Genomic DNA, 22,347 nt, shown 5'->3' on the forward strand with positions numbered 1-22,347 from the left:
TTCTAATCCGCCCCATCCTCACAAGGGGCGCGGGTGCGCTAGAGCCTATCCCAGCTTCCTTTGGGCAGTAGGCCGGGGGGGTCACCCTGAACTTGTTACCAGCTAATCGTAGGGCACGCATAGACAAATAACCATTCATATCAATCATACCGAGGGACAATTTCAGATAAAATAAGAAATCATTTATTTGTCTCACAATGGAGAAATTCCCAATTTACAGCAGCAAAATTATGAAAGGGGGAAAGTAGAAGAACAACAAATATATTAAAAGAAATACAAATGTAAAATAGAAATATAAGCATATTAAAAATGGGTGAGTTGGGGTGAGTCCAGGTCTATTCAATAGCCTGACAGCAGTCGGCAGGAACGAACAGTGGTACCTCTAGTTCTTGCGATTGTAGAGTGATCCATTAATCTGCCACGCATTTCGAATGTGGGAGGAAACCGGAGTACCCGGAGAAAACCCGCGAAGGCAAGGAAACATGCACACTCCACACAGGAACTGGTGCTAACCAGTCGTGCAGCCCTCACTTTTTTCAAATTATTTTAATTGTAGTTTTGAACATTTTGCACCCGTGTTATCAAAGACAATGACGTCTTGAAGATCAAATACATTGAAAGACGTTTGTAGATGAAGGAAGACACGCTTCTGAATGTACTGGATGGCAATTTTTTTTTATTGGTCTGTGGGCATATCGTCAGACAACACAAACGTGACTCCGGTAACCTGTCCTTACCTACTCCGGCATTTGAACTTTAAGGTACACTGCTTTATTTTTATTTGCCGCATCGTATTGTGACTGTATTTTGATATCCTATTGCTTTTGCACGTGGGAGGCTAATAGAGGTACTCACAGCGCCATTAAAGGCATACACACACAAAACATCAGTAACAATTGTGAATTCCGAGAATATCCGAATATTATTAGGCATGTAGCATACTTGCTCATTTGAGATATTTCAAAGTCGTTATTAGAACTAGGAGCATGTTCTGCGTCATCAGTCATGGTGTATATAGTGTTAAACTGAATAATGGTAAAAGAGCGAAAAAACGTCTCTAAATGCGCAGTGTGGCTCGTTGAGTGAGCACTTTTAACCGCAAAAGAGCGGCGAATACACACATTATGACTACTATTGGCGTAAACCAAATATATTTCAGGGCAACACATCATATCATTTGCTTCTTATTACATTATGTTTACCGCACGGTGTTTTGGTTGCTTAGATTAGTTTTTATAATTAGGCGAACAACTTCCATACATTATCTTACATTTTACAGCTCGTTCCTGAACTGAAAGGTTTTAGCAATGTATTTGCTAACACATGGAAATATTAGCAAATATATTGCATAGAGGATAATATATTCCTGTTGTAGCAACATGGCAGGAGACCGCCATCTCTGAAGATTTAAAAAAAAATATATACTGTATATAACAACATGGAACGGGCGCTTCAGATGCTTCTAAAAGTCTCCATAACAAATAAATTAACAGCCCTTCTCACCAATATTCTTCCTTTTGCAGTAGTTGAGTTTTTAAGGCAGGTTTCAGCATTTGAAACATCACAGAATTATGGCTTGCCTGAGCAAATGGTGGATATTGTGAACTAATACTTGTAAGCCAATCTGAGAAGGGGGTCCTCTGATTAGAGTGGTCATTTCCGAATTGGCCAACATTTTACATCACACCCATTGTATTTTTAAATCATCTACATACGAAATACTAAAACATGTGTTTCTGAGTAAATTTACTTCTTCTGAGACCAAAACTATATAAAAAAGAAAGAATATTTCAATATACTTTTAAAAATACCAAATAAGTCTGGAGTACCCTCTAAAATGCCATTTTTCCTTGACCCCTCCCCTGCCCGACCCCCATTTGACCAAATTGAATCTCAACTCAGTTACCAAGGCCAATTGAATCTTAAATAAAACTGTTAACATGAATGGTAAATTTCATTTTTCAAAATATTTGTTTCATTACTGTCTCATGTAACTGTGGGAACATTTATGTTAATGAACATAAGATTTAAACAATAATCACTGATGGAACATGTGTCTCATAACATGTACGCAATGCTGTTATCAGAATATTTTTTTGCACGGAAGAGGGACGCTTTGGATTCCATAGTATGCTATCTTGGGGCAATTCAGAAAGTCCCCAAAATGCAAATAGCTGTGTATGAAAGAGAAATAGTTCAAATAATAAGTGAACTTGTAATTTCAAAATGCACTCATATCATATCTAACTTAGTGTTATTTCTTTTTCACAAATGCATTTTCCCTTTCCTTACCTGGATGGTAACCTATACCAGGAGGGGCTGTCATTTTGAAGGTCTTTGACTGTTATGTGATTAAGGGCTCACAAAATAACTTGAATTGACTTGATAGTAGGAAAGCCATCTGCAGGAATACAGCCTATATGACATTTTTTGAAAGACTAATCTCATTTACTGTAATGTAATGTCTAATTCAAGATATCGCAAATTGCCACACAGTAATATATTGTCATCGGTCATGATAATCAGTGGACCTTAGAAACGAGCCGCAGTGGAGCATCTGGTGACTGAGAAAGGATGTCAATGACTGAAAGTAACCCCAATGATGATTGGCAGAGAGCAGTTCAGTCAGCGCATGCGCACACTCGCTCTGGCTGTCAGGTGATGCTGTGGCGTGTTGGCTGTGTCTTCTCTCAAAGCAATTGGCTGAGACTGATCTTGCCATGGAAAGACACGGTGGCACACATTAAGTGAGCGTTTGTTGGCGTCAGATGTGATGAATGTTGGTTTGAAATAAGGCATTGGGAAAAGAAGACTGCTTGCTTTCCTGATTCATTTAAATACATTTGGTGTATAGCTACAGTGCATAAATGGTTACATGACAGTTACTTGGCAATTGAATGAAAATGAGGAAATAGGATCACATATACATTCCAAGCTTCTTACTCAGAGACGAGAGTGTTGTCTTATTTAAACAATGTATGATCAGTCTAATCAGGATGCACTTACAATCTGGTTTGTCCTCCTGTAGTTCTCACCAAGCTGTAGTATTTAAGAGTCTAGATAATGTTAAGCAACACTGAAGCTGACAATTTTACATAATGCATACATAGATTGTTTGAGGAGTGCAGCATCCGTTGATGAACTGTCTCATCACAATTAAATATTTCATTATTAAACTTGAAGAAAATTAGTGAACCAAATATAGCTGTTTTATTCCGAGACTGGCTTTACTTGTTTTTTACAGTCCTTCTTCGAATTTGATCGGATGATTCTTCACACAAAGGCGGCAATTGGTCACTGCAAAAAAGCGACAACCTGTTTTTCTAAGGATTGCTATTGTACATACCAAGGTATTTTCAGTCATCAAAGCTCTTGCGTAGTGGCAGTTCCTCTGCACTGACTGTTGCCAAACTCAGTGACCTCTCTTTTTACAAAACAACAGATCGTAGCGCTGCACATACAGCTATTTTATGATATTGTCTTCAAACAACTTTTCAGGTACAGCTATTTTACGATATTGTCTTCAAACAACTTTTCAGGTAATCTGGCTTTTATTTCACAATTACACATTTTGATCTTGTTGGACTTAAGTTCCTGTGGTGCGCTCGTAATTTGAATTACAAAATTGTTTTAGTGTATTTAGTCTTCTTCTGTAATGCGAAATAAATGCAGATGTTTGTTTTGTTTTTCATTGGTTATCATCTCTGCCAATGAAAACATCTTTTTATCCAAAGGTGGAAAAACACCCAAATTAGCGTTTCATTGACCTTGTTTTCTTAGTGACCATTAAATACACACTTACCGGCATTAATAGTTGATTAAATATAAATACATGATATAATGAAAAAAGAAAATAGCATGTTCCTCTAATGCGAAGTTAAAAATACAAAACAAATGAACATGAAGGAAAAAAGGTGTTTTGGATTTTGAGTTATAGAACAAGAGAGTCCGACTGTGTGAAGACAATTCGACCTGTCGTAACCTTTGCCAGTGACTGCTGTTTGACTGTGTGTGTGTTTGTGTGCGTGTGTGTGTGAGTGTGTGCGTGTGTGTGCGCGTGTGCGTGTGTGCGCGTGTGTGTGTGTGTGTGTGTGTGCGCGCGCGCGCGCGTGCGTGCTTGCTAGTATCCGCGGGGGGATGGGTTTCATAGTAGCATTCGTTGGAGTAGAGAGAGTGTCCATGACGCTCTTCAACAACTTCCCCCTACTTGCTTCATTTGGCTTGCATGACCTTATATGGAAGATGAGTCTTGTGGCGTGAGCGATTTCATCCTATCATATTGCTTTGGGATGGAGGGGGTGTGGGAGTGTTTCGAAGGAAGCCGGCGGCACCGGCTGGGTGGGGTTTTCCTCTAGGGGAGGGACTGACCAAGCCGACTGCTGTTTGAAAATGAATGATAGGCTTTAGCTTATGTTGTATTTGTAGACACACGAGAAGATCGTAACATTTTAGACGCAAGCTGAATACTGTTGAAGGTGCTTCATTTTACACTAAATCTCAACTGGGCTTAGAATCTGTTTCCAGCAATGCAATGTGAGTATTTCACTTCATTTTGCATTGTTATGCCATTTAAATGGAATGAATTTATCCTTTTACTTTCTGCACTAGATTTGCTTTGCATTAATCTCTTTTATACTTACACTTTATATCAACAGAAACGTATTGTCAGAGGCTGTGGATTTGTATTTTCCCCTCTGATTTTCTTTGACTGTGAGATTTCCTTGATTTTCATTTTGAAGTCTACATGTGATCATCTTTTTATTTTTGCCTGATGAGAATGTGTCAGCTTTGTTGCTGAACATTCAGTATTAAGGAGAAACATGATTTGTATCCGGCAATCATTCTGTCAATGACACGTGGAGATTTGGTCTAGTGCAGCATGGGTGTAACCCACCCGGCACTTGTTGTCAATTCAAATGACTCCCTCTTTTGCGGACATTAAAGAGACGGTGTGTTAAACGTCTCCATCAGCCATCACGCAGAACAGATGCGCAACACATAAAAAGCAGTCGTGTGGTTCAAATGATCAGCTCATCAGCAAGCTTTGATAAGATTGATAACAATTCTGATCATTTGAATCGGGTGTGTTGGAAGACAGAGACAACTAATACTGGCAGGGTAGGGGCTCTCGAGGACCATCTCCGAGTGTACTTGATTCTGAGGGTTGATCAAATGTAAATAATAATGAATTAAAGCGCAACAAAGGCCGCGAGGAGTTTGCTGGTTGCAAACCTGGACAAAACGTGAGAAATATCTAGGAAGTGCTGTGGTCGTACCTCTGATCTTGAATATTTGATGATAACCCAGCTGAGTTTTACTGTGATGTCATAAGAGTCGAATTGGAGGAAAAGAGATTTGAGTTTTGAGCAGCTCGAGAAGAATTTCGTTTTGTTCAGTATGTCACGCCAACTGTTGCAACAAGAGAACAGCTGCTTTGCTCGAATTGCTCGTTTATTGGAATCATGTCACTGTCGGTTTGTCAACTTTTGCTTTCAGAGAAGTTGAAATTGAAAAGAAGCCCATATTTCACCCAATACGTGTTTCCAGTAAACTGCTAAGATGGGAAGGATACCTTTGGTCATGTCTATATGATAATGAGATTGCTTTTAGGAAGTGTGGTTGAAAGCCTGTGAATCATATTTACTGTGACAATTTAATATTTTCACTGACAGAAGTAGGAGAGTTGATGTTAACCATTTCACATGACAAACATCGATCAAGGTCAGAGTGAGCCAAAACCACAATCCCACCAACGCAAGCTCCTTTTTAAAATGTTGCTGAACAAAGTCCAACCTCATCGACTCTACTTCCGCATTGGAAAATAAATATAGACATTTTACATTTGCTTTACATAAAACAATGAACAGTATCAGAACCCTTGACTCATATCGCATCAAGAGTGGGTGGACATAAGGTCAACTCCCTGCTTGTCTGTCATGTGACTGTGTTGTACAATTGCCATGTGATGCTAGTGTTGTTGAATGACATAAAAATATTTAGCCTCTGCTCTCCGACCTCGTGATCACGCAAGTCCAGCTGTCCTGACAGACCAGTCATAACTGGGCAACAGGTCGCCAAAGGCAGACAAGGTCGCGGTTATGTTTTCATGCACCTTTCTGTGAAACAGGCCAGCAGGTGACCGATGTTGTGAATTATACTCAAGAGAGAGCAGGGGCATGGGAAACAACACTGTGCTTAAAGAATTTTTGAGGAGTATGGATTTCCTGCGTCGAGGCGATGGCAAACGGCATCATTGGAATGCAGAGCATCAGCTTTGCTTGCGTTTGTATGTTTGATACCAGAGTCAATCAAAATGTTGCCTTTGTATGCCAAAAAACAAGGTTTGTTTTAAACATTGCATTGACCAAGTGTACACAGAAAGGTCAAATCCACGAGGCAGATGTGCTTCCCAACCTGCCTTATCCAGAATGAATGGGTCATTATGTAAGGTTTGACACGGAAAACTGTGCCACGGATGTCAAAATAACCTTGGTTAGAAAAGTCAATGGCCTGGTGTCAAAAACACTCAGGTGCTAGTCTTGTGTGTACTACAGTCACGTGTCATGTAATTAGAGTAGGTGAGCAAGGCTTCAACACCATGTCGTAAAATGTTTTGGGGGCTCTATTACAGTAACTTGATACAAAAATAAAATAATAATTGTTTAATTTTCTTCTTATCAGGATGTCAAGCTCTGCTTGGGTCACTGGAGAGATGTTATCAGATAGAGATTTCCACTGAACTCAACCAACATTAGGATAAGCTTTGTTTTCATCTAAGTGACATACAGCGTTACCTTCTGTGCTTCTTTCTCTTGCAGTGACCGTGTGTGAGCCCAATACCATGTCCGAGGTTGGCGTGCTTCAGCAGCCTCACTCTGTTGCCTTCAGTGACGCTACCTGTAGTTCAGGCACCAATTCAGCAGCCCTTGATCATGTTTTGGATATGGCCAAGTATGTACACCATACACACACCTTGATGAAATGAGTTTTTAGTTCTGCATACATTGACAGTTTTACCCACAAAACAATATTTGATAGTCATTTTTTGTTGTTCATCTTTAACTTAAGTTATCCTTTGTCTTAACCCTTTCTGAGACGGTGGCTACCACACTGGGCAGCTATTCAAAAGTTACCTCTCACCTACATGAACCTATCCCAAAAGAAAAACTCTCAAAATCCCGATGCAGTGTAGGTTTTAATCATTCTTACATGAAAGGGTTGAATCAATGTAGGTATACGGCAGAGCCGAACGGGCATTCTGTCAGTCTGTCAGTCACGGAATCCCGTTTCACTAGCAACTGACGGACACAGAGCTGCATCTCGCGTGTGGTTGTTTGCAGGGCGGAATATACATCGGGGTTACTTCAAGCAGACAACATTGACAATATGTGGAAACATGTTGCCAGAAACACCCAGCTTTGACCGATAGTAGAGAACATAGCCAGCCAAGTACACACTAATTTTATCTGACTAAGTCGGTATGAGCACTTTGAGCATCAGATGCTAGCACAGCAATTAACAGATTTTGAATGAGATTATATTTGGAAAAAAAACCTCAAATTGCAATGAAAATGAAGTTGGTATGTGTTGTAAAGCTTTTGCATTCCATCAAATGCACTAAAAATGTAATAACTGTTATTTAAAAAAAAAAAATACTCGCTAATTTTGAATTTCTTGCCGGCACTATGTTCCAAAAAGCTGACACTAAGATGTAAAAGGAACAAGCAAGTCTGTCACAAGCAAGGATGGGGTAACTTCCACAAATTTAAACAACCTGCGTGAGAAAATAGTAGAAACAGATGAAGAACTTTTCTTAACATGTGATTGTAAGCCATTCAGATATTTAATATCATCAAACCAGCACGGCCAAAAAAACGAAGATTGAATGCCTATGATCTTCTACCCTGTCAAACGGTCCTTGAAAGAATTTTAAAAATATTTCTATATGGACTCATGAACACTTTGGAAAACCTCTGTTCGTTGTTAAAACATTCATTCATTCATTCATTCATCTTCCGTACCGCTTGATCCTCACTAGGGTCGCAGGGGGTGCTGGAGCCCATCCCAGCCGTCTCCGGGCAGTAGGCGGGGGACACCCTGAATCGGTTGCCAGCCAATCGCAGGGCACACAGAAACGAACAACCATTCGCACTCACACTCACACCTAGGGACAATTCAGAGTGTTCAATCAGCCTGCCACGCATTTTTTTTTTTTGGAATGTGGGAGGAAACCGGAGCACCCGGAGAAAACCCACGCAGGCCCGGGGAGAACATGCAAACTCCACACAGGGAGGCCGGAGCTGGAATCGAACCCGGTACCTCTGCACTGTGAAGCCGACATGCTAACCACTGGACTACCGGGCCGCCCATTGTTAAAACAATTTGTTCCATTACTTTTTCTTTACTCGATACGCAACAAGCTCAGGCAGCTAGCTGAGTTTGTTAGCGCAAGTTCAAACTCTATATATGCCATATTTAAGCAACACTCGCAGCCGGCATTGGTTTTGAAGCTCATTGACATGATGTCCTCTGGGTCATTCAGATCGTCATTAACACAAGCAAGTTCTCCCAGTGTTAACGATTGGTTATTATGATCTGCAATATACACGACATCAACACAATGACATCGGAGACCCGGGCCTGCTGTGCAACTGAAATTGCACACCAACAAAGCTTCAACAATTAGTGTCCACAGTTCCTGAGCTCCTGTTGAGTATTATTGAGAGAAAAAGTGATGTGCCAAAATGCTAAATGCGTGTGCCTACTTTTTCCCCCCTCTATGTGTCGCATGCATCAAATTGAAAAAGGGTAAATATTTGCAATTTATTTAGCAGTTTAACTAGTAATTTTTTTGTTCTGTGTTTGTGCACGGATCAAATTTCTGCTTCTGGTTTTCGTCAAGAATGTGGCAGCTGAGTTTGGGACGGCAGCCTCCCAGTTGGTAACGTGTTTTTCTTGCTTCTTTGCGTCAGTGAGTCCTCCGAGGAGGAACCTACAGTGGAACGGGAAGAAAAGACAGCTGACCCCAACGCTGTCACCAACAACCTGGAGGACTGCGATGAACACACCTTGAACACACAAACAGGTGACACAGAACACACACAGTTCTGATAAGAACAATGTTTACATTTACCCCCCTGCTCCCACACACACACACACACACACACACACACACACACACACACACACGCACACACCATTTGAATGTTTGCATGAATGCTATGGCTGTTTCATGATAGATGGTCTCTACTCAAAACTGGGTGACAGCTTCGTGTTGGAGCCACGATGGGGAACTCAGCAGGCAATTGATCTAATTTCCTGAGGACGTGACATCTGCTTCCTGCCCTCAAATAGTCCATTTGGACACCCTTTGCTGGCTTTGTACAGAAGGGGAAAAGTGTTCAGAGTATATATTTAAAAACATTTTTAGTGTAAAATTGCAAATCATGAAGAATAACGTTCACAAGGGGGTAATATCAATGGGGAGTTGTTGAGGATAGCAGGGTGAAAAAGGAATTTGCCACCACTTAACGGGGGTTTTAGGCCACAAATTTGCTATCAGTTACTTCCATCGTGCACCGGTGACACGACAGCAATAGTGAACACTGTACATCCTGTTTGCAGTTCATTCAGTTTTATTGAGAAGCACGAGATGGAATTGTGGCGTTCCATTTCTAATGTTCTAGGAAGGAAAGCTTGATATACTGACTGATCTTTTTGTCCTGAAAAGGGCAAAGCAACCTCCTCTATCTAGGCTTTGAGTGTGGCAAAATGGCAAGTCGCTATTAGTTAATTAAGGTAATGTGAATCAGCATTTACTGGACTACGTGAGTATCTTAAGGAGCTGTTGCTAAGCAATTTAATTCAGTCGTGTCTTTTTTCTGGGTGATCTTTAGTTCTTGAGAGTTCTTTGGGCTCATATACTATCTCCACATCCTGCAGTAAGTGCCCAGCGGCCAGACACTCTGCCAGTGTCAGCAGCAGCATCAAAGTCCAACTTGTGGACAAGTCAACCCGATGGCGAAGTGAAGCTCCGCATGGAGGAACGCGGCCTGGCTGCGGAGACCCCCTTGACAGTCCATCAGCTCTTTACATCAACTGTGAGGAAGTTTGGCAAGTTTACTGCTGTGAGCTGGAAAGAAGGCGAGCAGAAGAGGAGCTTGAACTACAAGCAATATTATGAGACGTGTCGCGTAGCAGCCAAGAGCTTCCTGAAGGTATGGAATTAGAGATGCCGGCCAATATTGCTTAATCATTCAGCCGCGAATCACAAAATGCTCTTTTGGTGATGTATGAACAAAATTGTTTCCTCGTGGTTTTCCACTTTTCAACCCATGGCTTTTCTTGGTTTTACTGTGGATAATTTTCAAAGTGGTCTGAACTTTAGATAAATACTGTATTTCAGTGTCTGCCTGCTTATCACAAAGAATTCATCGCTGAGTCCATCATGACATTTCTGCACATTAGTCTCAAACACACCACACAACTATTCAGTCTTGTTTGAAACAAGGATTTTCGTCATGCGACAGTGGACTTAAAGAGCCAAGTGGATGTGGGAAACGCAGTACAGTAATCCCTCGTTTATCGCGGTTAATGGGGACCAAAACCACCCGCGATAAACGAAAACCCACGAAAAATCGTCCAATTAACATAAACAGGTAAAAAAAAAACTTTTTTTTAAAGTCCGCAAACGGTCCGCGAGAAGCTGCAAAACAACAGCGAGCCACATAGAGCAACATATACAGTACTGTATTCCATGTACAGTATATGTAAAAAACAAAACAAAACATATTTTCATTTAATAAAATCCGCGATGAGCAGCCCGGTAGTCCAGTGGTTAGCACGTCGGCTTCACAGTACAGAGGTACCGGGTTCGAATCCAGCTCCGGCCTCCCTGTGTGGAGTTTGCATGTTCTCCCCGGGCCTGCGTGGGTTTTCTCTGGGTGCTCCGGTTTCCTCCCACATTCCAAAAATATGCATGGCAGGCTGATTGAACACTCTAAATTGTCCCTATGTGTGAGTGTGAGCGCGGATGGTTGTTTGTCTCTGGGTGCCCTGCGATTGGCTGGCAACCGATTCAGGGTGTCCCCCGCCTACTGCCCGGAGACAGCTGGGATAGGCTCCAGCATCCCCCGCGACCCCCGTGAGGATCAAGCGGTACGGAAGATGAATGAATGAAAATCCGCGATGCACTGAAACCGTGATAAACGAACCGCGAAGTAGCGAGGGATCTCTGTAATGCAGCATGAAGATGTCTGACTGAACCGCAAGCCACACAGTGCGGAAACCTCACTTTCTGTTTAATGCAAGTCACAGTGTAATCTTGATTATTGTAAGAACACACAGTGTCACGCGTGCTTCAACAGAAATATTTCTTTGCTCGCCCATGTGCGCTGAAGTCACGTGGCATTGAGCTCATTCGATCTTCTGGGTCAAGTTGCACACTTGGCACATTGTAACCTAAAGCTTTGTTTGAGCAGAGCAGCCCTATTATTGTATTTAATCTGCTTGTTGATACTGGAAAGCCAGTTGCAGTTCAAACTTGCTTTGAGGCACTATTTTTGTTGACAGGTAAATCATAATAAGACGTGGCAATGGGCCTTAGTTTCATTGACAGTTCAAGTCTAAGCTCAAAGCCCAGTATACCTTTGTGGTATTGTCATAGACGTGTTCAGGTCCAAAGGGGTGTTTGTGGGAGTTCACAGCTGGCTTGCTTCCTGGTCACTGGGAGCATTCACCCATCCATCTATTTTCTGATCCGCTTATCCTCACACGGGTCGCTGGGCCTGCTGGAGCCTATCCCAGTTGTCTTCAGGCACTAGGCGGGGTACACCCTGAACTGGTTGCCAGCCAATTGCAGGATACACATAGACTAACAATCATCCGCGCTCACACCGAGGGACAATTTTGAGTGTTCTATTAACCTGCCACACAAGTTTTTGGAATGTGGGAGGAAACCGGAGTCCCTGGAGAAAACCCACGCAGGCACCCATGACCTCTGCACTGTGAGTTCGACGCGCTAACCACTGAACCACCGGGTAGCCCCCAGTGGAAGCAGCTCCTCTCATTTCACTCTCAGTTCCTTCAAATTAGCAAAGAACAGGGACACGTTCTACACGGCAGAAGCATCAATAGACTTGTTGGAGTCCATATAAAAGAGGGGCGCCAACAAAGTAGGTCCAAAGATGGCCATTTTAAAATTGATTTCTACAATGATTCAGAGGGATTGTCCCACACTGCTTTATGAATGAAATCCCACAAGACCAACACTAACACCTGTGCAACTTGAAGATATCTGCCTGCACATTAAATATACCCAAATCATGTTAGACCACCTGCGCTGCAAAATAAACCAACCTTTAGCCAGTCGATAATTTAGGCTGTGTGCAAATTCACAGGCTGGGTGCTGCGAAGGCTGTGTTTCGAGGCATGATGTCACTTCCGGCGTGCCTCGACCACATGTGGTGTCTAAATTACATCAAATTAACAAACATGGCGAAGTCGACCATTGCCCCGCGGGGCACGAAAACGCAGAGTGCAGGTGCATCGGAGGCGAGGTTGCTTCGTTTGCGGGCACGCCCGGACAGACGCACCATGGCCCCGACCGCACTAGACTTGACATGCGCTGGCACCAAAATGAAGTTACGCCCGTTTTTACGCCGACCGCACGGGCCCTAAATGTCAATCTCAAGTGTATTGTCCACTCAGTATGAATGTCTTTCTACAGCTTGGGTTGCAGCGTTACCATGGCGTGGGTATCCTGGGTTTCAACTCTGTTGAGTGGTTCATCGCTGACATTGGAGCCATTTTGGCTGGGTGAGTTGATTGATTGATTGAGTTAACCATAGAAACCCAACATGAAAGACACAAAAACAAAATCAAAGATCAATACTTGGTTTAGTCCAGTTTATATTGATCAAAGGGAGTAGGAAGAAGTCGAAAAACATATCTAGTCCTCACCTTTGAGTTGTGTATCATCGTCGTTGCCAGTATTTGAATGTAACTTAATAGAGAAGAGCTTCATTCACTGATCAATATCTGATTACATATGAGAAAACTCCATCTTGTCCTCTTTATCTTGCGTGAAGACAATAACTTGGTTGTGTAACTAAAAACGTGTTCACACGATCACAAACATTGTAAAGGCAGAACAGAAGCTTCAGATTTTAGTCGCACTTCCTCAAAGGGTATTATGGTGAAACACGAGGAGCTCCCATGCCGTCATCCAGAAACCAAAACCATGTAGCTCAATAACACCACGACTTAATGATTTGGTCATGGACAGCTTTGGAACAACACCATATCAACTTTTGGTCACTGCTAAAATATCACAGAACACACAGAACGCTTATTCAGAAACTTAAATTACCATACAGTCACGAGTGGGTGGTAAGATGCACCCGATCCTTGATGACTTTAGGCAAGTTGAGCAGTCTACTCACGAACTTCACAAAGTTCACGCGGGAGCGCCTGAGCAGCTCCAACTGTGATGCAGATGTGCTCACCACTTTTTCACCTTACAGTCCCCGATTGCAAACAAACAAAAGGTACATCTTCGACCCTTGTGTGTTGCAGTGGCTTCGCTGTGGGCATCTACACAACCAACTCCCCAGAGGCATGCCAGTATGTGGCGGACAACTGCAAGGCCAATATCATTGTGGTGGAGAACCACAAGCAGCTGCAGAAGATTCTCCAGGTCCAAGACAGTTTGCTACACTTGAAAGCCATCGTCCAGTACAAGGGTGCGCTGAAAGAGAAGAGACCAAATCTGTACAGTGTAAGTCAACAAAGATGAATGATATGTGGTGTGTGTGTCTCTGTGTGTTGAAGCAGCAGTACACTGAGCATTGTGTCTTCATGCAGTGGGCTGAGTTCATGGAACTGGGACGTGACGTTCCCGACGTTACGCTTGATGAGATCATCGCTAGCCAGAAGGCTAATCAGTGCTGCACGCTCATCTACACCTCAGGAACCACCGGCCAGCCCAAAGGTGTCATGCTCAGCCATGACAATGTAAGCACCAGATTCACACGTGCCCGACGCTGAAATCTTTTCAGCAAACCTGAAGAGCTGATCACCTCAGGCTACTTACTTCTGAGATTTATTTGTACTGATTACAAGTAATTCATGTTCACACAATTGGTTTGTTTGGTACAAATTAAGAAAGTATGTGTGAAGGAATACATGAACGAAAAGTACATCAGTAAAATTGTCCCAGTGCGCAATAAATAGAGACAAATCTGTGTGTCTATGCATCGAATTTTGAACACCGAATGCCAAAACTGTACAGTTGAACTCCTTTAGAATTAAGTCATGTTTATAGCCAGAAATGTTTCACTACGGGGGACTTTTCCCTAGCAAATCTTATCTCAGATGTAAACACACTCGCACACAAAAACATACATGTGTACGCTTTATTTTTATTCCAATAGTGCATAAGTATGAGCATACACTTATTTGATTTTGTTTAACATTAACATTCATTTGTTTTATATTAATTACTCCACTTTGTCTGTTGGTTTTAAAAAGTCATTTATAAAGCTTTTCTTTTCTTAACTCCTTGTGAAGAGCCTTGGTGCACAAAGGTCTGTTTTGTAGCCATTTTTTCCAAGCAATGCAACGTTCATGCTGTGTCTGAAACTACTCGTGAAATTTCTAACCACGTGCTAAAAATAACAAATACTGTGGACTACTGCACATGTGTAAGCCTGTGTGGTGGTTGCTGTTGCCGCTTCCTAGCTAAGCAGTAGCGGTGGCTGTTATTGTAGGCTTGTTATTGTTGTAGTGAGCCTCATTGCGAGGTAAAGGTAGAGAAAAGGATTTCGTATTATGCAACAGGGGGACTTTTCATTGTTGGGGGAAGCAAAAAAGAGGGAGTGGCTTTAATTCAGGAATATTTTTTCACACACTGTATTTTCGCCCATGTGGGTTTCATTGTAGAGGAGTTTTACTGTACTTTATTTTTCTGTACTTTCATTTTTCATAGAAGCTGAGTATACTTAATATACTGTCTGTACTGACATATTTAAACATCTGTATACTAGACAGCGCAAGCCTATCAGTGTACTTTTTGTAGAGTGGATTACAAGTGATCCATTGATGAACGGTGGCCCTCACATAACAAAAATTTTAAAAACTGTCAAATCATGAACATGGTTTGTTTGCGCTTCAGATTTATTCCGCTTCTATTTGTAGAGCCTCACTCTTGTATCTTTTGTCTCTGTGCCCCCAGCTGACATGGACTGCGCTCTCCACCGGCAAGCACGTGCGCCTGACAGACGCTACTGAGTCCCAAGAGGTGGTGGTCAGCTACCTCCCCCTCAGTCACATCGCCGCGCAGATGGTGGACATCTGGCTGACCATGAGAGTGGGCGGGGTTACGCACTTTGCCGACCCAGATGCACTTAAGGTGAGCCATTTTTGCGCATGCCTGCCAATGTTACCATCTACCCACTTGATTGCCGTTTAACCTAAACTTTACTTGCGTAACAAGAATGATTGTGGGTTTTTTTTCCTTGAAAGGGGTAGCGAAGGCTCTGACGCTGTTCTTAAAATTCCAAGCAATTGAGAGCACTAATGAGCCAATACAGTATGTCCACAGACATGCTGAGCTAAAAAATGACTTATTTGTTTGTAAACAGTATTTTTTATTTTTCCTCCTTGTTCCTCCTCCTGTTACCAGGGCTCGCTGGTAAACACCATGAAGGAAGTGCGACCCACAGCCTTCATGGGGGTGCCACGTGTCTGGGAGAAGATGCAAGAGAAGATGAAGGCCACCGGAGCAAAATCGTCCAAAGTTCGCCGCAAAGTTGCCGCCTGGGCCAAAGACGTGGGTCTGCACACCAATTTGAGCAAGATGAATCAGTACGTACACATCTTTAAGTCTTTATTTTGACTTTGATATGTTTGGAGCCTCGAGCAGCTGTTTAATGATGCGTTTCCGTTTGAAGAACCAGAGCTGGGGACCACACACCACTGAGCTACCAAATAGCCAAGAAACTTGTGTTCCAGAAGGTACGCAAAGCTTTGGGCCTGGACCGCTGCTACAGGTGCTACACGGGTGCTGCCCCAATTACCCGGGACACGCTGGAGTTCTTTCTCAGCCTGGACATTCCGCTGTACGAGCTGTATGGCATGAGCGAGAGCACCGGACCTCACACCATCTCCATCCCAGATGCCTTTCGGATTACAAGGTATTTGGGGTTGGATTTTGAATCCAATCGTGTGGAACTATGGATCTGCGGCCTGGATCCGACCATTGAGTCTTGAGTTTAACACTCAAAAAATTCATCATCACAAATTGAATCAAGTGACCCATTTTTTATTTTTATTTTTCCCTACAGCTGCGGAAAGGAGATCCCGGGGTGCAAGAGCAAGTTGCACAAACCAGACACAGATGGGAATGGCGAAATCTGCTTCTGGGGTCGCCACGTCTTCATGGGTTACCTCGGCATGCCCGAGAAGACTGAGGAAGCTCTGGATTCGGAGGGCTGGCTGCATTCTGGCGACCTGGGCAAACACGACCGCAATGGATTCCTCTTCATCACCGGCCGAATTAAAGGTATGCTCGGAGAATGAGAAACACCTCTGCACCTGTTTGGAACAAATTGACATTGATTGGAAAGTGCTCTTTACCGCTTTTAACAGGAGCACCCGCAATTTAATGATCACGAGCCACAATGTTCTTTACACCAATACAATCCAATGAATTCCAGTACTCAAGCTTTGCCAGAAATTCAGCGTTCACAAAGATTATATTGCCGAGTTTTGATTGACTCTCAAGTTCTTTAAAGTATACCACCACAATAGAACATCTCTCTTGACAGTGTCAATCAAATGTGACCACTATCTTTGTCAATGTTTTAATATTTGTACTTGCAGCTATGTGTACCGAAGAAAGCTTCTCTCAACAGTGCTGCTTTTGTTTTAGAGTTAATCATCACAGCAGGGGGCGAGAACATCCCTCCCGTGCCTACCGAAGATGCAGTCAAGGACGCCCTCCCGCTGATAAGCAATGCCATGCTGATAGGAGACAAGAGGAAGTTTCTGTCCATGCTTCTCACCATTAAGGTATGACCAAACACTTTATTGTATAAGCTTTAGAGTCAATATGATGTAATCTTATGGTCACTTAAGAAGCATCGTGACTGGAGCTGTAAAGTGGACTAGAATTCAAAACGCGGCATTCCATCTCATTTGAGAGCTGTCATGGGCTGTATTGTGACACTGCCCTCTGGTGGCTATTTGCAGCAGCACATGACACAACCAAGGAATTGAATGTTAGGACGAAGCCCTCTTTGGATTCTTGGTTTTTGCTTATGAACGTTCCTATTCTCTCTGAGCGAGATGACACAGCTGTACGTCGAGGGTATGAATTCTAAAAATGCTTAGGGAGTGCCTGGATTCAACCTCAAATCCACCTTTAGCAAAGGTTACTTTTGACCAATCTGTACAAAATCAAAGGTGATGTATTACCCACAAGCCTTTACGGTAGCAATATTTACGGCTACGGGCGACCAGCAAACTTTAGGCTGCTGACTACGTGAATATGCTCTATCGTTTCACGCTCGAGACTGTAGAAAAACAGAACAGGATGTGTGAAAAACAATGCATCAAAAATACAGTCTTAGTAAACTGTAGTAATCGGAACATAAAAATGTGCCTCAATAATGATGGCAAACACCATGGGCATGACATACAAAATTACAGATATTCCAAGGTTTTAAGGCCTCTGTCCTTATCTATTGTTTGTGTTCATTTTTAAAAATACAAATAGAACCTGTCAATTATTCTGTGAGGAACCTTGTAAATTTTGTTCTTCAGCTCATATTTAATATACAGCTAATATAACTTATGATGGCGCTGCGGGCACCCGTAGCGGCTCCTCTTGTTGTGAGAGGAACATTGGACAGGGGAAGAAATGTCATCTGTGCTGTGTTACACATACAGCACATTTGACAATAAAGTTGTACTTGATGATATACAGACTTAAGTCAGCAATACTCGCCGTTGTGCAATGACCTTGGTTAGGAAAAAGCGAGTCAAATTCACTGCGATTGGCTGGCAACCAGTTCAGGGTGCACACCCGGCCTTTTGCCCAAAGACAGCTGGGATAGGCTACAGCACGCCTGAGACACTTGTGAGGAAAAGCGGATCTGAAAATGGATGGATGGAGTCAAATTCATTGCAGACATTGCTCTCCTGTCCAATGTTCCTCAAATCTTTTTTAACATGAAGTGGACAATAATTATCAAATGTATTGTCATTTTTTTTCAATACAGAAATGTTCTTCTTGACAATTGTCTCAGCTCCCAGTAGTCAAAACAATTTACTATAGAGGCAGCAAAGAAAAAACTAAAAGCACCCAGATAAATTAACTAGCTGATAAAATAGCTGGATTGCCTCGCTCTAGTTGTGACTAATAGTGCGAAGAAACAAACATCTAAGCCAAGATTTCCCCTCCAGTGCGAGGTTAATGGTGATGGTGCCCCGCTGGATGAACTTACTCCAGAGGCCGTGGAGATCTGCAAGAAACTGGGCAGTAAGGCCACCCGTGTCTCAGACCTGGCGGGCGGCCGTGATCGCGTTGTAAACGCAGCGATCCAGGAGGGCATCAACCGTGTCAACGAGAGAGCCACCTCCAATGCTCAGCGTGTACAGAAATGGTACATTCTCCAGCAGGATTTTTCCATCGTCGGAGGGGAGCTGGGTAAGTCGTGGCCGCCTCGTTGGGAGTGTGTGTGTACACGCTCTCCTCTGTAACATCCACGCTGGCTTGGTTGAAGCCTCTAATTCAGGGCTGGTCAATTGGTGGCCCCCGCCTTCACTCTTGAATGGCACCTTAAGTAACAAAAGAAAAAGTGTGTGTGTTTTTGTGTATCTTTTTTTATTGGTGGAGGTCTGGATTATTTACGTTTGGTCTGTTACAATGGACCCTCATATACTCGCAGTATTTGCAGATTTTTTTTTAAATAATGCTTTTCATTTGGGGGGCAAACTTCATTTTTAATGGAAAAATGCAGATTCTAATTATAAGTTTTTTGAAGAATTTTCAGTGGGCGGAGGTCTCAAATAAAAAGTCTAATGTGTTTCAATGGGTGTGAATCCTAAACAGATTTTCACTATTTGCGTGCCGACCCTCTGTATATTTTTGAGTTGTAATATCACAATTCACCACTAGATGGCAGATATGGTTTAAGGAAACCTTTATTAGTCTCACAATGGAGAAATTCCCAATTCACAGCAGCAAAACGGAAGGGAAACAAGTAGAACAACAAAATATAGGAGCTGCTGGAAAGGCAGCCACTCTCGCGGCACCATTTTGAAGTCAAAATAACACAACACAACACAACACATAGGACACAGACAGTCGTGCAATCTTCACTTTTCTGCATACATTTTGTTGTCTGAAGCAGTTATAGATAAAAGAGGAGAGGATCAAAGTGTCCTTTCACCGGTGGATCAGAGACGTCATGCTGAAAATGTGCACACGTCTGCTACAAGCTAAGTTTTGAAAGCAAACACGAAGCTGTCGCGTCCATTGATGAAAAGAGATTAGTTCACTTCTCCTGTCCCACGTAATCCGCTTCAAACTCCAAGCCGCGACTCCCAGTTCCAAATCTGCATCGGCGCTAACCCTCCTTTCTTCTCATCGTCGGCTCCTCAAGACTTACATCCATCCAGCCGCAGACCGTTCAACAGCACCGATCTCTCCGCTGAACAAAGCGGGGCTGTGAAAAACACTGCCCATTACAGGCGCAAGACTGTCCAGCAACGACAGTCAAATGGCGCCGACATTCCTCCCAGTCAGAAACAGTGCTGGTATACCCATGCTGCCGAGAAGGCGCAACCACCGAGCATAGAGTCTCCTCCTTGATGAATGTCGTGGCCAAAAAATGCTGAAAAAAGTCCACATCACGTCCACACGACGTAACAACAAACACAAAGTGACAAAACAAACACAAAAACAACAACAACAAAAAAGCAAGGCTCATGAGAGCACTTGCCGACGGCTGCCTACTCGGGCGCCATCTTGAAGAAGGGCTTATACCGTGTTTTATACTGCCCTATTCCATCATCTGTGTAGGATTTTTTTTTTTGGGGGGGGGGGGTGGATTTTGAATGGCATGCAAGAAAAACATATTTAAGAACTGAATTATGTTGACCTTTCGGTGTGTTGATTTTTGTGAAGAAAATGCACAAAATGAGTTCATGCGCTTCATGTCGGTTTGCTGTTCAGCCATCCTTGAATGGTAATTATTATGAATGAGTCTATTGCACTAAGGGGGAAAGCGACAGCATGTGTTTTTTTTTTTTTGATTGTTCAAACAATTTGTTGTTGAAGGCTGGCTCGTTTATACACACATTGAGCATGAAATATATTCAGGCGCACTGTGCCGTGCCGATTGAGAATTCTGCCGGGATAGACTTCAGCTCACCTGCGACCTTAAAAGAATCGCTGGATATGACATTCTGTGCCTTTTCCGCAGGTCCCACCATGAAGCTGAAGCGGCCTGTGGTGTCCAAAATGTACAAAGAGCAGATTGAGAACTTTTACAAGGAAGTGACTTCTCCAACGACCCCCGACAACCCGTTGGCTCCCAAATAGGGAAAACAAGAGGCTAACTCCGCAGACGAGCTTGTTCCTCCCATTTATCCATCTACCCATTAACCATTGTTCTCGAGTCATGTTTTTTGATTGCCTTACTTGTGTGGGTAAGAGGAAGCCATTGTAAATGAAATGAGCTTTATGATTGTTTTCAACTATTTATTTGTGTTGCATCCAGATGTGAAGTAACAGCAAAGAAAAGCTTTTTTTGTGATGATCATATCATTATAATACTTGAAAAGAAAACAAAGAAGCCCCCCGCCCACCCACTCGAAAATTGAAAATATTTAATGTTTGGAGAATAGGTTGCGTTAAAAAGTCAATTTCTCAGTTTACATGGGTCAGATGATCTTTAGAAGGAGAAACATTTCAAGTGAAATGCCATCTTTTTACTTGTTGTTGTAGTAGACCTTCGAGGATTTGAGGCAAATCCTTCATTCATGGATCAGTTGAAAAATAAGTTTCATGTTTAAATGGTGTTCAGGTTGCACTATGTATCTGCTAAAAACATGTCACAAGCCGTATAGCTGAAGGTTTCTGGCTGATGTGACCCTGCATCGGAGGCTCAGGTGTTTGCACTGGTTCGAGCCTCTGACGTGTGTTCGCTTGCTGTGCTCTTAAATGGTTGTGTATTGTAAATAGGATTTTGCTTTGAATGTTTTTTTTTTTGAACTGGCAAACTACTAGTGGAAGTAAAATGACACCATGTTGGAATACAGTCAACTGGCATTCATATCAGCTGCCTTTAAGTTGTCCATCCAAACCGTCGCCACACTTGCAATTTATACCAAATCTTAGGATGCGGGCAAATTGGCCACGTGCATTTAGTTCTCCCAGAAGACAGTTGAAAACAAAAGTTGATGAAATCCAAAGAGCTGTAACTTAAATGAAGAGAATATTGCAGGACTTTGTAGCACTCTTGTGAATGTTGCAACACGGTGGCTTTGGAGGCACTGGGTCATTCAAAGCACCTGAAATTCAGGGTTTATGTGGTGTAATTATATCAACCATGTTATGTTGTTTGTATAGGATTGGGGATGTGAGTGAGGTTTCCTCCTGTAAAGTTATATCGGTTGGGTCATCAGAATTTGCTTATCATTTCACACAACTTAATGAAGGAGCCGTGTTTGTTGAGCTGTGAAGTTTCCTGGAAACTGGACTCAACTTAAGTCTCATTAGCTGTTACCTGTTTAGTGAGTCACTTCAGCAAAGATGAAAAAAAGTTCAAACATGTCAGTTACCAAATGGGGAATAAAAGTTGTACATCTTAATATCTTGTTTTTGTCTTGGCAGCTTTATGGAGAGAATCTTAACAGTAGTCCATTTTTAAAGTAGGATGGATGGATGAAAATGACAGTATTGTCTAAATGTCATTGGTTTTTATCATTTGGAGCGGTCCCCAACCTTTTTTTTTGCCCCACACAGCGGTTTAATGTCAGACAATAATTTCAGGGACCGGCCTTAAAAGGCCGGATAAATACTACAAAGTAATATATATATGACCTGTAGGAAAAACGGTGGTCTTTTCTAAACAAAAAGTCATGACACGAGGAACCTCCTATCTGGCTGCAACACCCTTTGGTCACTATGGTAACATTTAATCGTGCCTTTAAAGCCAAATAAATACAACAAAATAATATATGACCTGCATGAAAACTGTGGTCTTTTCTAAACATAATAAACATGAGGAACGTCCTATCTGGCTGTGACACCGTTTGGTAGCTATTTAAACGTGCCTT

At 42.5% G+C, this 22,347-nt stretch overlaps 1 protein-coding gene and 1 long non-coding RNA gene across 5 annotated transcripts; one reads left to right on the plus strand and one right to left on the minus strand.

Moving 5' to 3' along the window:
* The first annotated feature begins 637 nt into the window (after positions 1–637).
* acsbg2 (acyl-CoA synthetase bubblegum family member 2) lies at positions 638–21,879 on the plus strand. Of its 4 annotated transcripts, none has more exons than XM_052074141.1 (14): positions 638–761; positions 6,819–6,951; positions 8,973–9,085; positions 9,943–10,217; positions 12,728–12,816; positions 13,576–13,777; positions 13,864–14,013; positions 15,233–15,409; positions 15,683–15,864; positions 15,951–16,193; positions 16,344–16,561; positions 16,931–17,070; positions 18,466–18,709; positions 20,490–21,879. In XM_052074141.1, exons 2-14 carry the CDS (start codon positions 6,842–6,844, stop codon positions 20,606–20,608), a joined length of 2,262 nt encoding a protein of 753 aa, XP_051930101.1. In that variant the 5' UTR covers positions 638–761; positions 6,819–6,841; the 3' UTR covers positions 20,609–21,879. The 4 variants fall into 4 exon arrangements, with proteins under 4 accessions (XP_051930101.1, XP_051930098.1, XP_051930100.1 ...); XM_052074138.1 differs by lacking the exon at positions 638–761 and adding an exon at positions 3,355–3,498; XM_052074140.1 differs by lacking the exon at positions 638–761 and adding an exon at positions 3,382–3,539.
* Positions 1,362–3,998, minus strand: LOC127606109 (uncharacterized). The gene is made up of 3 exons (XR_007963738.1): positions 3,803–3,998; positions 3,347–3,422; positions 1,362–2,714 (listed from the first exon to the last, which is right to left on the minus strand). It is a non-coding gene; the product is annotated as an uncharacterized LOC127606109 (long non-coding RNA).
* Positions 21,880–22,347: the final 468 nt, after the last annotated feature.

This window comes from Hippocampus zosterae, chromosome 8 (genome assembly GCF_025434085.1).
Source record: "Hippocampus zosterae strain Florida chromosome 8, ASM2543408v3, whole genome shotgun sequence".
Taxonomy (NCBI): Eukaryota; Metazoa; Chordata; class Actinopteri; order Syngnathiformes; family Syngnathidae; genus Hippocampus; species Hippocampus zosterae.